At 51.9% G+C, this 21,127-nt stretch overlaps 1 protein-coding gene across 3 annotated transcripts in view; it reads left to right on the top strand.

The window, feature by feature from the left end:
* Window positions 1–21,127, top strand: part of fam172a (family with sequence similarity 172 member A) — a 120,213-nt gene that overhangs the window by 73,868 nt on the left and 25,218 nt on the right. For 2 of the 3 annotated variants that reach the window (XM_027006275.2, XM_027006273.2), the window contains 2 exons: window positions 6,445–6,561; window positions 10,529–10,613. In XM_027006275.2, the coding sequence (XP_026862076.2) occupies window positions 6,445–6,561; window positions 10,529–10,613 (202 nt within the window). Of the gene's footprint in view, window positions 1–6,444; window positions 6,562–10,528; window positions 10,614–11,506; window positions 11,915–21,127 lie in introns of those variants that run through there. The other variant, XM_027006274.2, reaches the window with a different exon arrangement.

The following is a 21,127-nucleotide window of genomic DNA, read 5'->3' as shown; positions in this document are numbered from 1 at the left end:
GTTTGGAGATGGGAGCGCATCCGTGTCATTATGTCTGGGCGCTGACTGTACGTCGCAAACCCGAGTGTTTAAATATCTGCTTTCTGCCTCCTTCCCAGTAACTCCCACCGGCTTGTGCTACGCGCGCGCCGTTAAACATCTTAGTTTGGCCGCGGAGTCGTCTTCGTCTCCGCCCGACCCGGAGCTGCGGCGCTCAGCCGCGCGGTCGTCGTGCCACGCGGGCACACCGCTGTGCTGGAAACCCCTCACGTACCTTTGTTCCTCCACCTCAACCCCACATGTCTCCTCCAGCACCGCCCACCCACGAGGCCCGGGCCGGCCGTGTCAGGACGGCTGACTTATGACGGACCCTCGTCTCCCTCACCTCGCCATTCCACTCTCTCTCTCGCTGTCTGTCTGTCTCCCCCTCCTGCGCGAGTCAATGATCCAAAACTCTGTTAAAACAGGGTCATTCCCATGCGTGCACTTATGTCGGTTTAACCTGCTCCAGAATACTTAGGCCTATTATTATAGCTTATAAATCATTAAGAAAGTTTAATTATACGAGGGTTTTGTGGAGGAAACGTGCAGGATGTCCCATTGGGAAAGGCCAGTTTAATGGGCCAGCAAGTCCCAGTGCGGAGTGAGGCGGCGCGTCGAGGTTAGCTCTCCCGTTTTCCAGCACGGCTCTGGGAGAGGTGTCCGGCGCTCCGCTCATGGTCCCTCGGTAGCGGGGTGGACGCCTGGCTCCTTCCGGCCCTACACACGCCCTCGTGCCTCGCAGTGTGTCTCTTAAGTGAAGCCTCCCCCAGTTAACACAACGATAATTAGCAGCCCAAAAAATTCAGCTGGTGCAGGCGACGATAATTAGACGTCATTCTTTAATCACTCCGGACTGTTCGTGCACACTGAGGTGGGACGAGAAGAGATGCGTTCCTACGCAGGGTTACGGTAAAGAGAAAAACGCTCAGTCGGAAGAGGGCTTTTATTTTGGAACTGTAACGTATTTCTTACATGGCTTGATTTTGAACGAGCCGTGTACAGAGTGTCCATTCGCCTTCTGATACCAAGCAGAACTGTTTCAGTATGCACGGTTTAGCATTTAACTCGACCACCTGTGCAGTTTGGTTTATCCTCTCAATTAGAGACGCGACTCAAGTTTCATCTTTCTTAATTTGTTTCCATTTCCGAATGGCTTCATGTTCTGTTTATTTGTTGCGCTTTATTAGTCGTACTTTCTGACCGTTCGTCTGTGAGGTGACGGTTGGCGTGTGCAGTAATGCCGTAATCCGCATGTGGAACAGCTGCTGCAGGTCGCTGCATTAGTGACAGGGGAAGACATACTGTCCAAACGAGTTATATGTTATTGTTTTATCTGCATTTATATTAGAAAAAAGGCTTTATCGCACACTATCATGTTGTGTGCGCGTGTGTGCACGCGTGTGTATGCGTGCGTGTTGCGTGTGTACGTGTCTGTGTGTGTATGCAGACACACACACCTCTGCGTGGTCCTCCTCGCTCTTCGGCGTACAGGGACGTTCCGCGTCCCTTTAGCTGACATCATGGCCTGGGCGCGCTGCAGTGAGCCGCCGGGGTCCTGCTGTGCGTGCGCCGTGTCCTGGTGGCGGAGCCGAGCCGCCTCTTTCCTGGAACGCCGCTCCTTCTCCCCTGTCTTTGTTTGAGGAAGGTGTCGAGCGCTCGAGCACTTGTGCTGTGTCAGTCAACATTTACCCAGCTTCCTTTTCCTCCGCCGCCCTGGCTGACGTGTGTGTGTGTGTGTTTTGTTTGGGGTGTCGGGGGTCATCCTCATGCCCCTCCCCCCCCCACAGCCTGTCAGTCACAGGGGCTCACTGACATCCCTCTCATGTACACACACACACACACACACACACACACTCACACACACACACACACACACTCACACACACACACACTCACACACACACACACACACACACACACACATCAGTGCACACGCTCCACTTTGCCGTTCTGAGTGCACGTGGCCGCCTACTAAGCAACAGGAAGTAGGCGAGGAAATTATTGCAGCGCGGTATCCACTCCCTGGCGTCCACTAATCACAACCCTTCTGTCGCCCCGCGTTACGCTCTGTCACAGTGTTCCCAACGCAGCTGACCTTAGCCACATAAGTACACACTATACACTTATGTAAGCACACGCACAGACTAGAATCTTCACCCCACGCGCACATACACACACACACACGCACACACACGCACACACACACACACACACAAGCTCTCCTGGGTCTCATAGCTTCCTGGTTCTTAGGCTTTCCTTCCTTCGTCATAGTGAGAGAATGGCCGGGTGTGGGGGTCCCAGTTTCAAAGCAGGGGAAAGCGCGAGTCTTCTCTCTTCCTGTGCAGGGTGTCGCTACTGCCTCCCTCCAGGGCAGAGTTTGCTGTTTTTCCAGGCTGGGCCAGGGGCCAGAGGCCAGGTCTGAGCGCCACCCCCATACCTCCCCCGGAGGCAGCCAGAAGCCCCAGGTTTGTGCAGAACTACCCCCCCACCAACGCTGGGTCCTAAAGTCAGTCGTCTAAAGCAGGCAGCGGCGCTGAGTACCGCGGCGTGTTCGAAAGCATGGCTTTGACACCAACGCGGCGTGAGTGGGCTCCGTTCCCCCGTCCGCCGCCCGGAGCAGTGGGCACTCGCCCAGGTGTCTGTCGGGGGGTGTGCGTCGCCCGCCGTAATTGGACAGTTAATCAATCAAATATTTAAGCTTCATTTTTCTGCGCTGTGGGCAGCCCGGATTATGGCGGCAGTTTGAGTGCATTAGACTTCTCTCAGCAATGATGCTAACAGCACGCCTTCCCTGCACCGGCCTGCATGTGTGAGAGAGATTGTGTGCGTGTGTGTGTGTGTGTGTGTGTGTGTGTGTGTGTGTGTGTGTGTGTGTGTGTGTGTGTGTGTGTGTGTGTGTGTGTGTGTGTGAGTGATTGCGTTTGTGATTGTATACGCACGCGTGTACCTCTGCTTGTGCTTCTTGTGTCTTCGCAGTAGGGCTTGTTTGGTAGAGCTTTAGCGTGCGCTCTTTAAAAGCACATGCTATTTCTCCCTTTATTTATCGTTGTCTTTTATTCCACCTGCGTTCATCCGGAGATGTGTCGAGCTTTTTGGTCCCCCCACGCCCCCAGGGACTTCATTGTGGATTACTATTCAGTTCTCACCTAATTATCTGGTGACTTGCTCTGCCTTTGACGTGTAATTATCAAAGCCCTAAATAATTGTGTGATTGCCTGTGTGTTTAGATGTAAGTCTCACAGAGAGCCACTGCCTTTGTGATGGCCAAGGCTAAAATGGCAGAGTATTTATTGCTGCACAAGAGAGATGTCGTCTTGCTCTTTCTGTCTTGTTGTTGTTTTGTGTGTGTGTGTGTGTGTGTGTGTGTGTGAACTACTAGATGGCATCTTTGTCAGGTGGAGATGCGATTTCAAATACCGAAAGTCAAGCAATTAGCCTGCTCCATAATAGGAGCTTCGAATGGTGAACGCTGGATTTGACGGTAGAGGTCACGCAGAAGGTCAGCCGCAGAGAGACGGGGACAGGGGGACTGGGCACGTATGGAGACCAGGTTTTGTCCTCCTCGGTCCGCAGCTTTCATCATTTTCGCAGTTCCACAATGTTCTCACACTCATAAATGTTTCCTTTTTATCCTGCTCTGGTAGACGTCTCGCAGTATAAAAGCGCTGTGGAAATCTCCACAGTACGAGGCTTATTTACCAGCTGGACTTATTAGAAAAATTAATGTCTCTAATTTTTTGAGTTCACACTCATTGTTTGGAATGAAATTAGCATCCAGCTGTGCTTAGTCTGTCACTTAGCCCTACTTAGACCATGCTGTTCCTGGTGTCTGTTAGCGGGACTTCAGCTCTCTTCTCTCTGCCTCGGAGAGAGCAAGTTCTCTCTCGCTCTCGCTCTCGCTCTCTCTTCCTCAGCCCAGATGTTCCAGCGTAGACGAGAGAGGGGCTCGTCCGAGGGAGCAAATGTTTCAACATCTGTCTCTGGGTTTTCCTCTTCTTTTTTTTTCCCCTCCTTTTCCCACGCAACAAGTCCTGCGTCGGCGCGGCGCTGGCTCCCGGCTCCCTTCCTGGGCCAGGGGTGGGCGTGCGGCAGCCGGCCAGCCTGGCAGCTCGCGGGGGGAGGCTGACTGCTAATGCCTCGGCGTTTCCGAGCATTCCTTCTTCCGTCCCAGCGTTCCCTCACCTGGTCATTCAGGCTTTCGCGCGTTTGTCACTTCGTTCTCGTTTGTCACATTCCTCCTCGTTAGTCAGAACTCGTTCCCTGTTTGCTCATGATATACCTTGCCTCACAACCTCACAACGGCAGATGCTCACAGGCAAATGCACAGTGTGAAATCAGTGTGTGTGTGTGTGTGTGTGTGTGTGTGTGTGTGTGTGTGTGTGTGTGTGCGCGCGCATGTGTTCTCTGGCAGCCGCTGAAGGGCATCAGTCAAAAGTAACATGACGCTGTAAGCCTGACGCACGTGCGGCCTGGCTCCCGGCAGTAAACAGGCAGCACGTTTCCTCTGCGGTCTCGGCTGTGTTTACGCTCGTGAACCCAGCCTGTTTGTCAGGACATGAGTGCTTTCGCCATACTGCATACTGTTTGCATTACGCCGTTTCCCTAAGAAACCCTGCGAGGTCTCGGCAGGGGCGCCGGTGTCGCTGGTGCTGGCTGCGCCGCTCGCGTGTCGGGCGTGTATACAGAACCAGCTGTAGCCGTGGCTGTGGTCTGGACCATCCCTGGCCCGGTTTACAGCAGAGCTACAGTATGGCCAGCTTGACTGACACTTTGAAGAGTCTTAAAGGGTTGAATCTGCTGCTCCCACGGGCACCGTTAAAGACGTGTGTGTGTGTGTGTGTGTGTGTGTGGTGTGTGTGTGTGTGTGTGTGTGTGTGTGAGTGTGTGTGTGAGTGTGTGTGTGTGTGTGTGTGTGTGTGTGTGTGAGTGTGTGTGTGTGTGTGTGTGTGTGTGTGTGTGAGTGTGTGTGTGTGTGTGTGTGTGTGTGTGTGGTGTGTGTGTGTGTGTGAGTGTGTGTGTGTGTGTGTGTGTGTGTGTGTGTGAGTGTGTGTGTGTGTGTGTGTGTGTGTGTGTGTGTGTGTGTGTGTGTGAGTGTGTGTGTGTGTGTGTGTGTGTGTGTGTGTGTGTGTGTGTGTGAGTGTGTGTGTGTGTGTGTGTGTGTGTGTGAGTGTGTGTGTGAGTGTGTGTGTGTGTGTGTGTGTGTGTGTGTGTGAGTGTGTGTGTGTGTGTGTGTGTGTGTGTGAGTGTGTGTGTGTGTGTGTGTGTGTGTGTGGTGTGTGTGTGTGTGTGAGTGTGTGTGTGTGTGTGTGTGTGTGTGTGTGTGTGTGTGTGTGAGTGTGTGTGTGAGTGTGTGTGTGTGTGTGTGTGTGAGTGTGTGTGTGTGTGTGTGTGTGTGTGTGTGTGAGTGTGTGTGTGTGTGTGTGTGTGTGTGTGTGTGTGTGTGTGTGTGTGTGTGTGTGTGTGTGTGTGTGTGTGTGTGTGGTGTGTGTGTGTGTGTGAGTGTGTGTGTGTGTGTGTGTGTGTGTGTGTGTGAGTGTGTGTGTGTGTGTGTGTGTGTGTGTGTGTGTGTGAGTGTGTGTGTGTGTGTGTGTGTGTGTGTGTGTGTGTGTGTGTGTGTGTGAGTGTGTGTGTGTGTGTGTGTGTGTGTGTGAGTGTGTGTGTGAGTGTGTGTGTGTGTGTGTGTGTGTGTGTGTGTGAGTGTGTGTGTGTGTGTGTGTGTGTGTGAGTGTGTGTGTGTGTGTGTGTGTGTGTGTGTGGTGTGTGTGTGTGTGTGAGTGTGTGTGTGTGTGTGTGTGTGTGTGTGTGTGTGTGTGTGTGAGTGTGTGTGTGAGTGTGTGTGTGTGTGTGTGTGTGAGTGTGTGTGTGTGTGTGTGTGTGTGTGTGTGTGAGTGTGTGTGTGTGTGTGTGTGTGTGTGTGTGTGTGTGTGTGTGTGTGTGTGTGTGTGTGTGTGTGTGTGTGTATGTGCGCGTGTCTACACATTACCTGTTTCCTCCCCTTTAAGAGGAGGCTCCTGAGAGTACCTTATCAGCGGTGTGATATATTAGTCCTTAGTGCCATACGAGAGTTTATTTATTTCGGAACAACCCCTTTAATCGGAACGAGCTCGGGGAGCGCGCTGTATTCAAATGGCCACACACACGTGGATGTAGCACGCGGCCCAGCTGCGGTGTGAAGTGACGTGATTGTGAGCCTGTCGTCGCCGCGCCGGGTTCATTTGTCTTACCGGCCGGCAGCTCCTCAGCACAGAGAGCACACGTGTGTTTGTTATGGAGAGACCTTTCTGTTGCCACGTGGTAGATTGTGCTTTTTTTAAATAATGTTTAAGTATAATAAGTTCCCTTTCCTTTCCTTCTGTCTCACTCTCACTCCATCCCCCAATCCTGCCCTTCCTGCCCCTTCCTTCCTCTGTTCCTGCCCCACAGATGATCCAGAGAGAGGAGGAGGTGAAGTCGCGCGTGCGTGCTGTCGCCATGACAGACTCCGTCCACAACGTGTGGCACCAGAATGCCAACAGGTCCATTCAGGGATGGCTGAAGGAGGTAGACCCTAGTACACACACACACACACACACACACCACACACACACTCACACATACTCACACACACTCACACACACACACACACACACACACACACACCACACACACACACACACACACACACACACACTCACACACACACCACACACTCACACACACTCACACACACTCACACACACACACACACACACACACACCACACACACACTCACACATACTCACACACACTCACACACACACACACACACACACACACACACACACACACACCACACACACACACACACACACACACACACACACACACACCACACACACACACACACACACACACACACACACTCACACACACACCACACACTCACACACACTCACACACACTCACACACACACACACACACACACACACCACACACACACACACACACACACACACACTCACACACACACACACACCACACACTCACACACACTCACACACACTCACACACACACACACACACACCTCACACACACTCACACACACACACACACACTCACACACACTCACACACACTCACACACACACACACACACACACACACCACACACACACACACACACACACACACACTCACACACACACACACACCACACACTCACACACACTCACACACACTCACACACACCACACACACACTCACACACACCACACACACACTCACACACACCACACACACACTCACACACACACACCACACACACACACACCACACACACACTCACACACACACACCACACACACACACACACACACACACACTCACGCACGCACCCGCACACGTACACACACCCCTGAGACTGACTCCCAACGTGGTGGCGTTTTGTTGGGCGAGTGGACTCACCACCAGAGCTGGGTTCACCAGGCGCAAACACGGTGTGTTTCACGCCGCTCTCTCGTTTACCTGTTTGGTCAGATGTCAATGAGAGACTGCCACAGCTGACCAGACTCTCCACTAGACCCAGACCTGCGCGCACACACACACATGCACGCACACACACGGAGATGCGGGGCTTTTTGGCTGCTACTCCTGCCTTCTCTGACCTTTTCTCTCTCTCTCGCTCTCTCTCTCTCTCTCTCTCTCTCTCTCGCTCTCCCTCGCTCTCTCTCTCTGCTGGATTTCCTGTTTCTGATTCATGGTGGTGACATTGTGGAACTGGAATAATGAGAGACTTCTGTTTGTGATGATTACTCCTTAATGGACGTCTACGTCCAGACGCACGCAGGAGGAACGCAGGCTGTCGCTCACTCTTTACTTTAACCCTTTCACCTCCACACATTCAGGTGGCCTGCATGGGTCACCCGTAATGGGGGAGCCACTTGGTTTTTTTTCTCCATATCCATACACACACACATCCACACAAATGAGTGATTACTGTGTGCACAGCAATACAAATTTGTCCCTGCTATTCTTCCTGTCATGAGGCCTCCACATGTCGCAGGGCAATTCCTCTTTCTCTCCTGAGGGAGGGATGAGAGCAGAGAGATGGAGAGAAAGAGAAAGAGAGAGAGAGAGAGAGAGAGAGAGAGAGAGAGCAAGAGAAAAGGGTACAGCAGAGTCAGACCTAAACAGAGCTGCTGGTAGAATCGGAATCCCGAGGGTAGCAGAGAGGCACAGAAAAGAGGGATAATACAGAAATACAGTATTCCCGTGGACACGCTTCCAAAAAAGGAGCAGAGATGCCGAGAAGCACACATGCAGAATAACACGGTGCCACGAACGGAACGTTGGACGGATGGGTGTTCAAATTAATCAGCAGTCGACTGTGAGCTCGAGCGCGGACCTAGAAAACAAAGTGACAGGCAGCATGGTTCAGAAAGACGAGGAACAGGGCAGGAGAGGCTTCAAAGCGCAGAGGCTCCAGGAGTGAACCCCTACTGAAGAGCAGATTAGCGCAGCGCACACGGCGCCCTGGCAGATGCGTTCCGGGGCGCGGCGTGCAGCTGGCTGCCTGCCTCAGTAAAGCATGTGCTGGGAATCGCTCGGCGCTCTTCGGCGCAGTCGCCGGAGATGAATGCACTCTAATCAGACAAGGTTAAATCCCCGTGTAGGCATCACTGGGCTGCTTAAAGAACAGCAGGCACTGGGGCTTAGCATCACATCCGCCAGAACCCCTGCAAAACACTTTGACTGTCGTAAAGTCAAACGCTCCCGTGATATGAGCATAATTGCCTAGTGTTCGAGGAAAGACAACTTTCTGCTACTCCCGCTGAGCAAAACGCCTGGGAAAAGCCGCACGACCTTAACCGCGAGGCCGTGTAGCCGCGCGCCGAGTTGCTTCAGAGAGGGCGTGCTGTCGAAGGCGAGGGCCGGTTCGCGCACTCTCAACGGGGGCCAGCACCTGTCTGCTGTTTACTTCGCCAAACTGGCCCGTTAGTGGAGCACTTAGCGTCGCGCCGCGCCTGGGCCCGTGGGGCATCGCCACTGGCACCGGCACCGCCATCTGGCCCTGATTAATGCCCGCGGGTCTAACGGAGGGCCGCCGGCGCCCATCCGGGCTCGTTCTCCCTATCCCGAGCCCGCCCACGCTTGGAGACGAGCAAGGCCCACTTCGGTGCAACCTGACGGAGTCCGCCGGCTCGCGCCGGAACAGTGGCAGGAGTGTGGTAGAATCCACCGGGCCATACTTTGTTGAGCAGGCCCATGGTCACGCCGTCTCGCACCGTCTGGCCCCTGACCCAGAACCCCCACCCTGAGCCTGGATCGGAGGCAGCAGGCACCGCACTGGGACGACACCGGCACCACGCTGCACGTAAAAAACGACGTGCCGGAAATATGTGGTGGAAGGACGCAGGTGGTGTGGGGGCCGCGTGTGAGTGCTGGGTTAAGAGCTAATGTTGCCCGGGACCACAGCGAGCTCTTCCCTCTGACTGTAGCTGCGTGCTGTGGCAGTTTTAGCATCAACATCATTTACCGACATTTGTCAAATGTGAGTCAACGGTTGTGTCATGGATGACGAGAGCAATAAGACCAGAAGAGACAAAGGACACATTCCAGTGTTTGGCTCTGCTGTAGCCACCTTGCAACATGGGTGCACACCCAAATGCTCACACGCGTTCACACACACACACACACACACACACACACACACACACACACTCAGATGACACCAGTCCTGAGTGTGGTGACCCCTGGGGAATTGCAGGGCTCAAAGGCTGAGTGGGGTTGACAGGCTGAGGTGTGATGTGACCTGGGCTTCTGTCATGTGTCCAGAAAGGTGTGTGTGTGTGTGTGTGTGTGTGTGTGTGTGTGTGTGTGTGTGTGTGTGAGGATGTATGTTGTGGCGTGTCCATGGTGATGGGACTGGTCTTCTTTCCTCTGTCATGGGAAGGTAGTCTTGGGAGTAAGTGCAGGGAGGTGGGGGGTGTTGTTACTGGGTTAGATAGTAGGGAGTGTGTGTGTGTGTGTGTGTGTGTGTGTGGCCGGGTCACAGCACTGTTGGGGAGGGAGAACTGTAATGGCTGACCGAGCAATGTGTGCAAAAGTAAACACGCACAGATAAGCACAGATTCACAAGGCCGCCGGCCGGCACACACCCACCTCGTTTACATTTCTGTTGAACTTTTTCTTTCTTTCTTTTTTTTATCTTATCTCCCGAACCTTCTTTTCCGTGCATTGCTTAGGAGACACTTTTTGACACCACACCCCATGTGAACAGACGGCACTAGCGTCGCTGTCCACAGCTCCCACATCCCCGTGTCAGACGTGCCTTTCTGAGCCACTCGTCTAATTAAGCTCGCTGTTAACGAAGGGAGATGAAACGTAACGTATCTACGGAGATGGGGGGAGTCGTTGCCACGATCGTTCACCCCCCCCCCCCCCCGATGGAGAGACGGCACACGTCCGAGCCCGACCGACACACTCTCAGTTGTCAACGAAGCATGTTGCCATGGGTCCTAATTGCATGCTCCTGTCTCTCTGTACAGCGCTGCTGTAACTGGGTGTCGAGCCCCGAGCCTCTGGACACGCCCGTGGAGCCCATGTTGCCTGACTGCCTTCACCTCTCAGCAGGTACGTGCCCCCGCCTGACCCCCAAACCCTCCCCACACTCTTTTCAAACTACTCCGGGTTGAGTTTTTTACTCATGTGCGTCACCCTGCCCCAGTGATTAGTGGCGCACACAGGCAGCAGGCCCATGAATTCAGGATTACGGCTGGCATCCGTAATCCGGTGTGGGTGGTGGCGATTGGAGGTGATGAGGCTGCCCACGGCCTCCTCCACCGCCTGCTACGGGCATTGAGGGCTTTACCTGCCCCGGACAAGTCTAACCCCACACACACACGCACACCCTCGGCTCTACGAGCTGAGCGCCGCTTCACGTTTGTGACTTGGCCTAGCTATCGATTCCGTCGTGTCTGTTCAGGCTTTGGCGTGTGACATGGGTAGGGGATAATCCGCCTGTGTCAGCGCAAAACCGGCTCTGCTCATTTTGTTGTTGTTGTTGATGTTGATGTTGTTGTTGTCATCGTCGTTGTTCCTTGTCGTTCCTGACCTCGGCCGAGAGTGTGCAGCTCGTGTACTTGTGTTTACAACGAGGCAGGCCGACATTTCTCCTTCCTCCGGGCTCCGTGAGCAACGTGCCGTTCGTCCTCCCTTCATGCCCCGCAGGCCCTGGCCATGCGGAGCAGCACTTAAAACTGACCACAGATCAGCTCCTTTAACAAAGTCAGCGTGTCACGAGTGTAGAATACTGCATCTAATACCACAGCACTAAAGACGTGTGTGTGTGTGTGTGTGTGTATGTGTGTGCGCTCCGTACCTGTGACGCTTCTGGGAAAGGCCATCGCATTTAATGGGCACCGGAGATAAGGACGGGACTCACTGATTCCCTGTAACATGGTGCTGCCGGACTTCTCTTCTGTCTGTGTGTGTGTGTGTGTGTGTGTGTGTGTGTGTGTGTGTAGAACCTCACTCTGCAGTGATGCCACAGTGAACAGCGCGCGATCAGATCCATGCACAGATTAAAACGCTCCACAGAAGCCAGGCAGTGCTCAGACACCACAGTGGAGGCAGACGGTGGACAGGCAGAGTTAGAACATATTTGGGCGACGGTGTGGGTGTGGGTTTCTTTCTTCTTCCTTTTTTTTTAAATACCCGCGCGCGCGCACACACACACGCGCACACACACACACACACTGCACTGTGTGCGGTGCTGTCTGATGGCGGCATTTTTATGTTGGTTGGACTTAGACCTGTAGCACACAGCAAGGCGGAGACAACCCTGTCTGTTGCACTTAATCATCTGTGAAGCTGGTAGCATTGTACCATGTGGGTATGGTGTGTACACGTGTGCGTGCGCGCGCACCCCCATCTGTGTGTGTCATCCTCTGACATCTCTGTTTTTTTGTTTGCAACATGATAAAACTTGGAATCCTTCATCACCCGCCTGTTCTTTTTTCTGTGTGTGTGTGGGTGTGTGTGTGTGTGTGTGTGTGTGTGGGTGTGTGTGTGTGTGTGTGTGTGTGTGTGGGTGGGTGTGTGTGTGTGTGTGTGGGTGGGTGTTTTGGTTTTTGTTATTTTTTTGGGGGGGGGGGGTTGTCTTTCTTCTCTTCCCATCATTCAAATGAGGTGTTCCGGGGAAGGTCAGTCCTGCTCGGCTCTGGCGAGGATGGGAAACACTGGCAGGCTTTTATCAGTTCTGAGCACACTGAACTATGCAGATAAAGCAGAGGGAATGTGCCGGAACGTCCCCTGAGCCGTCTGGCTGGGACGGCCCAGCGCCCCGATCAACCCGCCTCACACCACTGCCAGCCTGCTCCGCTGTGGTGTTGGAGGACACAGTACGTGTGTGTGTGTGTGTGTGTGTGTGTGTGTGTGTCTACAAGAGGTAAGCAGGAACAGTCCCGTTCCACGCGGTACTGTATAGATCCATCTCTTCCTTCCCCGTGCGCTCGGTCCTTTCCGGAGCGGTCTCCTAGCTCTCGACCGGCGCCTACGGCACACGTCAGCCTAGCCCTTCCCTCGCCACGGACACACACCTGGTGACCGCTTCGCTTCCTGCTTCTCCCGTGGTGTTTTGGTGTGGCAAGACGGAGCCCTCGTTCACCCTTCTATTCGGCCCACCTGAGACACTTATTACTCATTGCCGGACCCTGATTATTAATTACAAAGAGAAGAGCGCCCCAAACGTAAACAGTGATTAATTGTTAACAAAAGTAAGTTAATGTGTACCTGAACTGTAATTATCTGCCTCTCGCCTTTACAAGCGTCTGAACACAGGCAAGTAATTAACCCTAATTGTATTTACAATAAGAGGAACAGGGTGAGCAGAGAACTTCAGAAAGAGGTTTCTTTGATCCAGAGCAAGATGCACATCAGTTGATTTATTCACTCCGTCTTTGTTTTATTTATTTGCTCTTTCTTCTCTGCATTCTCCTGTTAAAAGCACTGATGAACAAGGGTGAAGGGAAAAAATTACTGTCATTTTACCGTCATTTGGCTGTAGAAGTGCGAAACATAAAAGTGGCGTTTCAGAGGTTTTAGCTTCCCCGCACCAAGGCTGACGGTGGCTGGCCTCCCAGGCGCTAATAAAGATGTGTTTGATGAAAACGCTGGTGCACGAGGCCTGGGGACCACTTGTCTGACTTCACTGGTCCATGTCAGCGGCAGCACGGAGCTCCGTCGGCCCATGTGTTTCTGCACAATGGAAAATCATTGGTCCATGTAGCGCTGGCTCAATGGAGCTCCATTACCATATTTCACCCCGGCCCGGTCGGCGCTCGTGCTATTGACAAGCCAGGCCGTGTACCCCTGCCCCTGTGAACGCCCCCCCCGGGGTCGCTGACCATGGCATGCCTTCATCAGCGCTCCACGCCCAGCATTCAGGTGCACCTGGTGCATGCCAGCGCCCTCGGTCACGCTTCCCTAGGAAACGGAGAGTGCCTCAACCTGGTGACCTTGCCTTATTTTTCCAGCGCTTGTTTTTGTCTTCCGCGATCACGAGCTTTATCCGCGAGATCGAAGGAAATATCACTCTCTTCCTCGCTGACGTGCCGAGCAGGGGGCTCCGGGTGAGGGATGGCTTCGATGGGGACAGGCGATCTGAACGTGTCCTGCGGTCTGTGAGAATTCAGGTCAGCACATTCCTCTCAGCATGTCCAGGATCCTAAAAACGAGGCTGTAACCCGGACACTTCCACTTCAACCCGAGGGAAGAGGTTCCCTTGTTTTGATTGTAATTCAGCAGAAAATGAACGGAACTGATCCTTCAGTTCTCCTTTCAGCAGCGATGAAGTTTAATTATATTCGGTCATTTTCAGAAAAGGTCTGAAATGTACATTAGTTTTTAGTTATATCAGTAAATGTATATCGGTTAAATGACAGGCATACATTGTAATATAGGTAAGCTCCTTAACAAGGGGACCGGCAGGTGTGTGTACATGTGCTGGGAGCACATTCAGCAAGGGCTGACTAAGGAGAAGCCGAAGACCCCCCGCCGAAACACACACACACATACACACACACCCTCACGCACCCTCACACACCCCGTCTACCTTTCTTCTGCCTGTTTTACCCACATGCCCACGAGGGAAGGCCCTGCCTGTCATAAATATACATATTGACGTTGTATCAGAGCGCAGCATCCCACTGTTATTTTTGTCCCGCGGTCTCGCGCTCCTGACGCAGGTCCCATGGGTGGGCACGGAAGAGAAAGTTTGTTGGTGTTTTTTTTTTTTTTTTTTTTTTTTCCGTCTTTTTTTTTCCACGCAGCCCGGCTGCAATTTCCCTCCGCCGCTCTCCCCTCGCGAAGATCACAAGACCAGGCCTTCATTCCCTGTTCCCCTTATATGTACATATCTATAAAAGAGGAGGAGGAGGAGGAGGAGGAAGGTGGGACCTAAGTGTTTGCCGCACGTGGGAAGAGTGGCAGTCCTGACCCAGTTGCCATTCCGCTTTCCCTAACGAAGCCCCCCGTTTTAAAGGAGTGCCACGCAGGAGCGATGTTCTGTCGTCGTGTTTCGTGTCATATCTCTCCCCCTCTCTCTCTTTCTTCACGCTCCCTTTCTATCTCTCGGCCTCGCGCGCCTTGTGTTTTCTCTCTTTCGCTCTCCGTTTCGCTTCTCTCGTCCCTCTACTCGACCCCCCCCCCCCCCCCCCCCCCCCCCCCCCCCCCCAGTTTTTGTCAAACTTCTGATGTGGTCAAATTGGAGCCATGGGGAGAGAGATATCTGAGAGTTGCTATGGCTGTGCAGAAGCGAGAGATCTGCGTTCGGCGCGTAGGTCCAGCGTGCGGGGCAGCTCTTCTGCTCTCTCCTTCCTTTGGGCCGGCGGTGTCCGAGGTACAGCTCTCTCATCTCAAGGTTGTCCTCTTTAATCGCCTGATCATGTGACACATGACTCCACGGCCTCTCCTGTCCCTCTGTGGGCTCCAAATCAGTTGTTGTTGCCAGTCATTGCCATGGTCAAGGCTAGATCACAGAGTGGGTCTCGCATTGACCCCTAACCCCCCCCCCCCCCCACCACCACCACATCAGTTGGTACGATCCTCCCCCAGCGGTAGACACCAGCTGCCGTGTGTGTGTGTGTGTGTTCCTTCCATTCAGAAGGAAGTGAGAGGTGTCGAACCATGAATGGAATGTTTGCTCCTTTTATGGCACAAAAAAAAAAATCGATATGCAGTGTCTCTGTGGCCCCATGCATGGAGAATGAGAGCCCTGTGTGTGCGTGTTTGTGTGTGTGTGTTTAATGAGTCTACAGGCCCGGCTCGTTCTGCTAGACTAATGTACGAGTAGCCTCAGCTGGGTCTTTATGTTGCCTGTTTGTTGTTTCTGGTGATCTCATAACATCTCCGCTGTTAATCTCACCCTCGTCTTTATTTCAATACTGTATTACAACTTTTAAATGGAAACTAGTTGCTTAGCAACATCGAAGGTCAGGTGAAGCTTATGTATGTATTTGGGGGTTTTTTTTATTGAATTTGAGGGTGGTTGTTTTTTTTTTTCTTTCCACAGGGCTTACCCATCATGATCATGTCTAGTTTTAAGGTTGATCATCAGTTGGTCACCAGATTCACAATTGCTTTTGTGTGTGTGTGTGTGTGTGTGTGTGTGTGTGCGTGCGTGCGTGCGTGCGTGCGTGCGTGCGTGTGTGCGTGTGTGTGTGTGTGTGTGTGTGTGTGCGTGCGTGCGTAGATTTTTTTCCCATAATATTCACAAAGATGTCAGTAACGACATGCAGCTTTAAGATGGTCATAGACGACACGTGTGTGTGCAGTTCTGAGCCCCAGGACAATGTCAGTCTAACCACCTGATGTACGAGTTCAACTCGTGTGAGAAGCGAGTCAGGAAGCTTTACTCCTGGGGTAGTAAATACAGGACGCAGGCTCTGAGACAGGTGGGACAGTCCAGCAAAATACGCCCTCACTGATTTCTACGTCCTGTAGCGTCCACACATGACACAGCAGGACTACCGTGTCCTTCATTTTCTTATCTTATTCTTTCAATGTTTCTTTCTTTCTTGTAACTGACCAACATTTTTGGTAAGCTGTGTCCTTCAGAGATCTCTGGTGGTATCTATTACAGGCCCTACAAACCCCACTGAATCTGAACTAAGTGCCTCACGTCTTCCCCCCACACCCTCCTCCCATAATGCCCCGTTTACCACTTAACCGTCCCCGCGGTGCTTAGCACGGTTCACACACTGGTCAGTGGGTGACCACCAGGCCACGAGAGTCTGGATAGGCCTCGACTTGGCTAAGAACAGGCCTGCTCCTAACCCTGTGAACATGTCCTGGACCCGTGGCTCCGTGCTCATGCGGGCGGGGCATGAGCCAAAACCTGCGTCCCAGCCATATGGTGTGTCTCCTAGTTGTCATGGAAGCAGCGTTAAACCTTAAACTTAAAGAGGCAGAGCAATCAATGGACGTCGCACGGGGGGGGGGGGTTTGACCCCCATTTCAAAATACAGAAAAGTGCGGCTGCTCTGTGCATCCCGGTGTTCGTGTGGGGGATGAAGAACAGATTGAGGGCTGGACAAGCTGTCTGGACAGGCGAGGGTTAATCTGGAAGGGGGTGATCAAAGTGTTTACTCTTCTTCTCCCCGGGAATTACCTCGGATCTGTGGCGAGTCCTTTGAGACACTAGCGATAGCATTAGCGGTAAAGCTTTGGCCTACGGGGGCGGATTAGGCTCACGGCTTCTGGGGGAGCTGTGAACACGAACCTGTTGAAGCTCACGGAGCTGTCGCACATATAAACACTGCCTGGGCACTGCCTGCGCGCGCGATCTGAAGAGAGAGCGCGCCGAGAATCGGCGGCGGCACGCGATAGCGTCGCTTTGCCGTCGCCTCACGAAGCACATGACCAGAAAGAGTGCAGCTGTGCCGCTTGCACGTTTGAAGTGGTAAGCGAAAGGTTCGCTCCAATTGCCTTCTTCAGATCCGAGCTACAGATTTGTTAAGTCCGCCATGGAAAAAAAGAAGAAAAGAAGAAAATGCGGCATCCAGTTCGAGTCGTCTTTCCTCTGCCACGTTTGTTAGGGGGCCTCCAGTCCGGTGGCCCCCTCCCCTCCCCTCCAGCCGACACTAACCCCCTGTCCGCTTCCGTTCTCCGAGATCTCCCGACTTAGCTTCCGGTGGCATTAGCAGGTGCGCGTCTCTACCGCACAGGCCACAGTGTGGGCGGGGCCTCCTGCCCGTCAGCGAACGGCTCACTTAGGAGTGGCGAGCCACGCGGAGCACGACGCCTGCCGGCACTCTGTTCCCTGTGCCCGGACAAGGGCCTCATCAGAGGACAGGACTCTTTCAGTTCTTATTATATTCCCCTACCCCCACTCCACTCCCTCTCACAAGAGCCGTCTTCCCTGTGTGTGTGTCTCTCTCCCACATGCACGCACGCACGATGGGCTATGAGTGTGTTTCATGCAGCCAATTTATTACACTGGCAGACTAATGGGGCGCTTTTCTTTGACAGCTCTTGATAAGGGAGGGCGAGAAGTTGCTTGTGCCGAGGGTTGGAAGAACTGCGGGAGTCATGATAATTACTATCAAAGCAGCCATAATACACATAATAGAATACTCTGTTAGAGAACACTAATCAATTAATTAGGGTCTGATGTGTCATTCTGTGTTATGTTGTGATTTTATTTTTTCTTCTTGCTGATAGCATTTAGTCATTAAATTGAAATGTGTTTTCGTGTGTGTGTGTGTGTGTGTGTGTGTGTGTGTGTGTGTGTGTGTGTGTGTGTGAGAGCAGCCCCTCCTTTCCTCAGGGTTTCCTCTTTTTTCTTTTTTTACAATTAGAATTTAATGAAATGCACATTTAATATCATTGTTAGAGGAAACGGAAGAAAGCGAAAAATAAACAAGAATGCTTTGAGAATATATTAGGAAATGTACATAATTGCAGAAGATGATTAAGAAAGAAACATCCTTGAAGGTCCTTGAGTTTATAATCAGCCTAGAAATTAAAATATTTACTTGTGTGCCCCTGCCCCTCCCCCCCAAAGTGGGATATTATTTATATAAATATGTAAACAAAGTTGAGTGAATATTCTTCACCGGCATGTTGGAGTGCACGGCAGTGACCTTGGCTCAACGCCCACGCGCCGGGTTGACAGATAAAAACTTTATTACGCACGGACGGGGCGGGAAGCAAACAGCCCGTGACACGCGTGCGCGCTGGGTATTAGGGGAAATATCGCAATTAGCGCTCGACTTCCTGCCGCCAAAACGCCGAGGTGAGGGGTAATAAGTGAGGTTTGTTTGTGCTGGTGATGACTGGCTGTAATGAGAGAGGCCGTGCTGGCCCCTCCGTGATGCCAGTGCCCCCTGAACAACACCCCCCGCCCCCCCAGGCTCATGCTCGACCTGCCGCCACACCAGGTGGCTCCTCTCCGATGCCACCCTTCGGTTATCAGCCCAGTGCGGCTCGATGGTGAAGAGCCCTGGTCCGACGTGCGCGCAATGCTAATGACCCCTCCCTCTCGCCCACGCCTCTTTGTGAAGATACAGCCTTGAGGATGCAGCCTCGCTGGAAGATTCACAGATGTGAAGACGGGTGTTATAAATGCTATTTCTCTCTTTTTTTTGTGTGCGTGTGTGTGTGTGTGTGTGTGTGCCTGCATGTTGGGCACACCTGCCCTCCGCGGCACATGTCGAAGCCGCGGTGTTCCAGCCAGAGAAGGCAGGAATGTGGCCCGTGTAGCCGTCTAATCGCAGCGACCCCAAAATGGCCCACCTTATCACCTCTCCCTCTGAGCAACACAGCCCGCAGGCAGGAAACACAGCCTGCTCTGCGTGTGCCTGAGTGGACATGGGACTTATCTAATCAGCAGAGGGTTGCTGTCCATCCCCATCCCACCACACACACACACACACACCCCCATGTGAATGCTTTGTCTCCTGCTCCTTCTATCTGTCCAAGCCAGATCACTCCTGGCATGGGCACATTTGTCAGGAAGGTCTTACTTGGAAATGTCAGGTTTTGGCAAGTGCTCAACATAGCTAAAAATGCTATGAGGTCCATGCCGGACGCTCTGCATTTGATAGATCTTATAGTGGATTGAGTAGTGTCCTCTACCCTAGGGAGTGCCCTCTGGGCTCCTATGTCTCTGGAGGGACTAGTTGTCTCATTCTAACGCATAACGGACAACTAATCAGGTTAATGGACATGCTAACGCCAGTGATTCTTTTTAACCTGTCGTTTGGCGTGATCTGCCCCCTTAAAATGCCATGGAAACAAAGCCCAGGTGATGATGTCCGTTTGTCTACCCAAACCAACTGTGGACGTTTGGGAACTGGGAAATAAAGGCTTCAGCGGGCATGGCTCCTCCGGGGACTCCTCACCCCACAGCTGGCACTGGTGAGCCTGGCGCCGGCTGGCCGCCCGCCAGCCTGAGAAACCGTCCGAACGAATCGCGCCGGGCGGCTATCGGCCATTAATTATCTCTACGAGTGTCACGTAAGACGGAGTCGAATCCAGGTCAGAGCAAAAGACTTCAAAGGTCTTATCAGGGAGAGGTTGAAGGGCAAGCTCTCCCCCGCGGCTTTAATCTCAGGCCATGCCTGGGGAGATTTGCGGAGATCTGCGCTGACATTTGGCCTGCAGGCGTTGCCCCTGGTCACATGCCGGCCGGGCCTCGGCTGGCCACCGTGGAACACGCAGCGGCTGGACTGGGACTCTGTGGCTCAGGCGCCCCAATACTCACCTCTTGAGGGGCCCCACGACGTGGCTCCATGAAACAGTTGACAATTGACCCTCTACATCCAGGCATGCCTGTCCTCTGAACTGCTTTCCATGTCCAACCGGACCGCACCACCCTGCTTGTTTCATTTAGTGTTTTGTTCGTTGTTTATTTGCATTATTATCATGTTTGACAGGCAGTCATAACAGAAGTAGGATATATAAGTACATGGGCATATACAAAAAAGTAATAAAAAAGATTGCTATTATATATTAGCTTTTATATGCCCTTCAAAAGTAATATATCATAATAAACCATAATAAACTTATAAAGTCAAAACATGAGAGTATGTAAATATTTGTAGAGAATCTCGTGCTTCTTTTATTGTGCAAATGGATGTGTACACTTGAGAGCCGTGCAAGCGTAAAGCATAAGTAAAGGTATTTACATTCATCAACAGCTTTAAAGAACTCAAGTACTTGGGAAAGAGAGAAATCATTACTGTTGTTTTATGTTTTAGTTACTGTAATGCAACCTTTCACCCCAATTCAAGAAGAGAAAACGGAATACAGTATTATTCAGATTGGTTTGGGTTTCCAAACATATGTCTGTAAGGTAATTTCTCTACCGTACCAATGTAAATTATAGAGATAAGAGTGCCACACACACAAAATAGACATGTAATATGTAGGTTCACTAATTACAGAAACAATTTCTGCATTTAAATATTTCTGTAATTAAACATTAAGTCTATTTAGGGCTATTGTGAATCCAAAGCATCTTCGGTGCAAAATGTTGATATTTAATAAAAGTGCTTTTATTAACAGTAACTTGGGTTTAAACAACAGCAGGCTACATATTAATGTACCTAGACCTAGCAGAAGTGCTGCTTCTCTCAGAGGGCCTTGGGCAAGAAAACACCTCCTAAAGGAACGTGGGTAATAAATACAGTATCTCACATCCCCATGTAAGACAAATCCTGTTCAAGTAGGGCTGGCAATTCTACTCATTTTAGCACCTTGCTAAATGTTTCGGTTTGACTGCTGCTGCTGCTGGAGCTAACTTTTAAATGTAGGCTATTCTTGTAGCCTTCTCATACTTACAAATGTGTTGTTTTCATTTGATTAAATAGATAATAGATAACCATTAGCTAATGTTCTGTGTTGTCATAAGGTGCACAGTATAGGTCTGAGTGCTGAGGTCTGCTTTACTGAGTCTAAGGTTTGCTTCGTTGAGGTCTGAGGTATGCTTTGTTGAGGTCTGAGGTATGCTTTGTTGAGGTCTGAGGTATGCTTCGTTGAGGTCTGAGGTATGTTTCGTTGAGGTCTGAGGTATGTTTCGTTGAGGTCTGAGGTATGTTTCGTTGACGTCTGAGGTATGCTTTGTTGAGGTCTGAGGTATGTTT

This window comes from Electrophorus electricus, chromosome 9, assembly GCF_013358815.1.
Source record: "Electrophorus electricus isolate fEleEle1 chromosome 9, fEleEle1.pri, whole genome shotgun sequence".
NCBI classification, from domain to species: domain Eukaryota; kingdom Metazoa; phylum Chordata; class Actinopteri; order Gymnotiformes; family Gymnotidae; genus Electrophorus; species Electrophorus electricus.
Note: the sequence above shows the minus strand (reverse complement) of the source record. Positions and strands in the feature narration are given on the sequence as shown.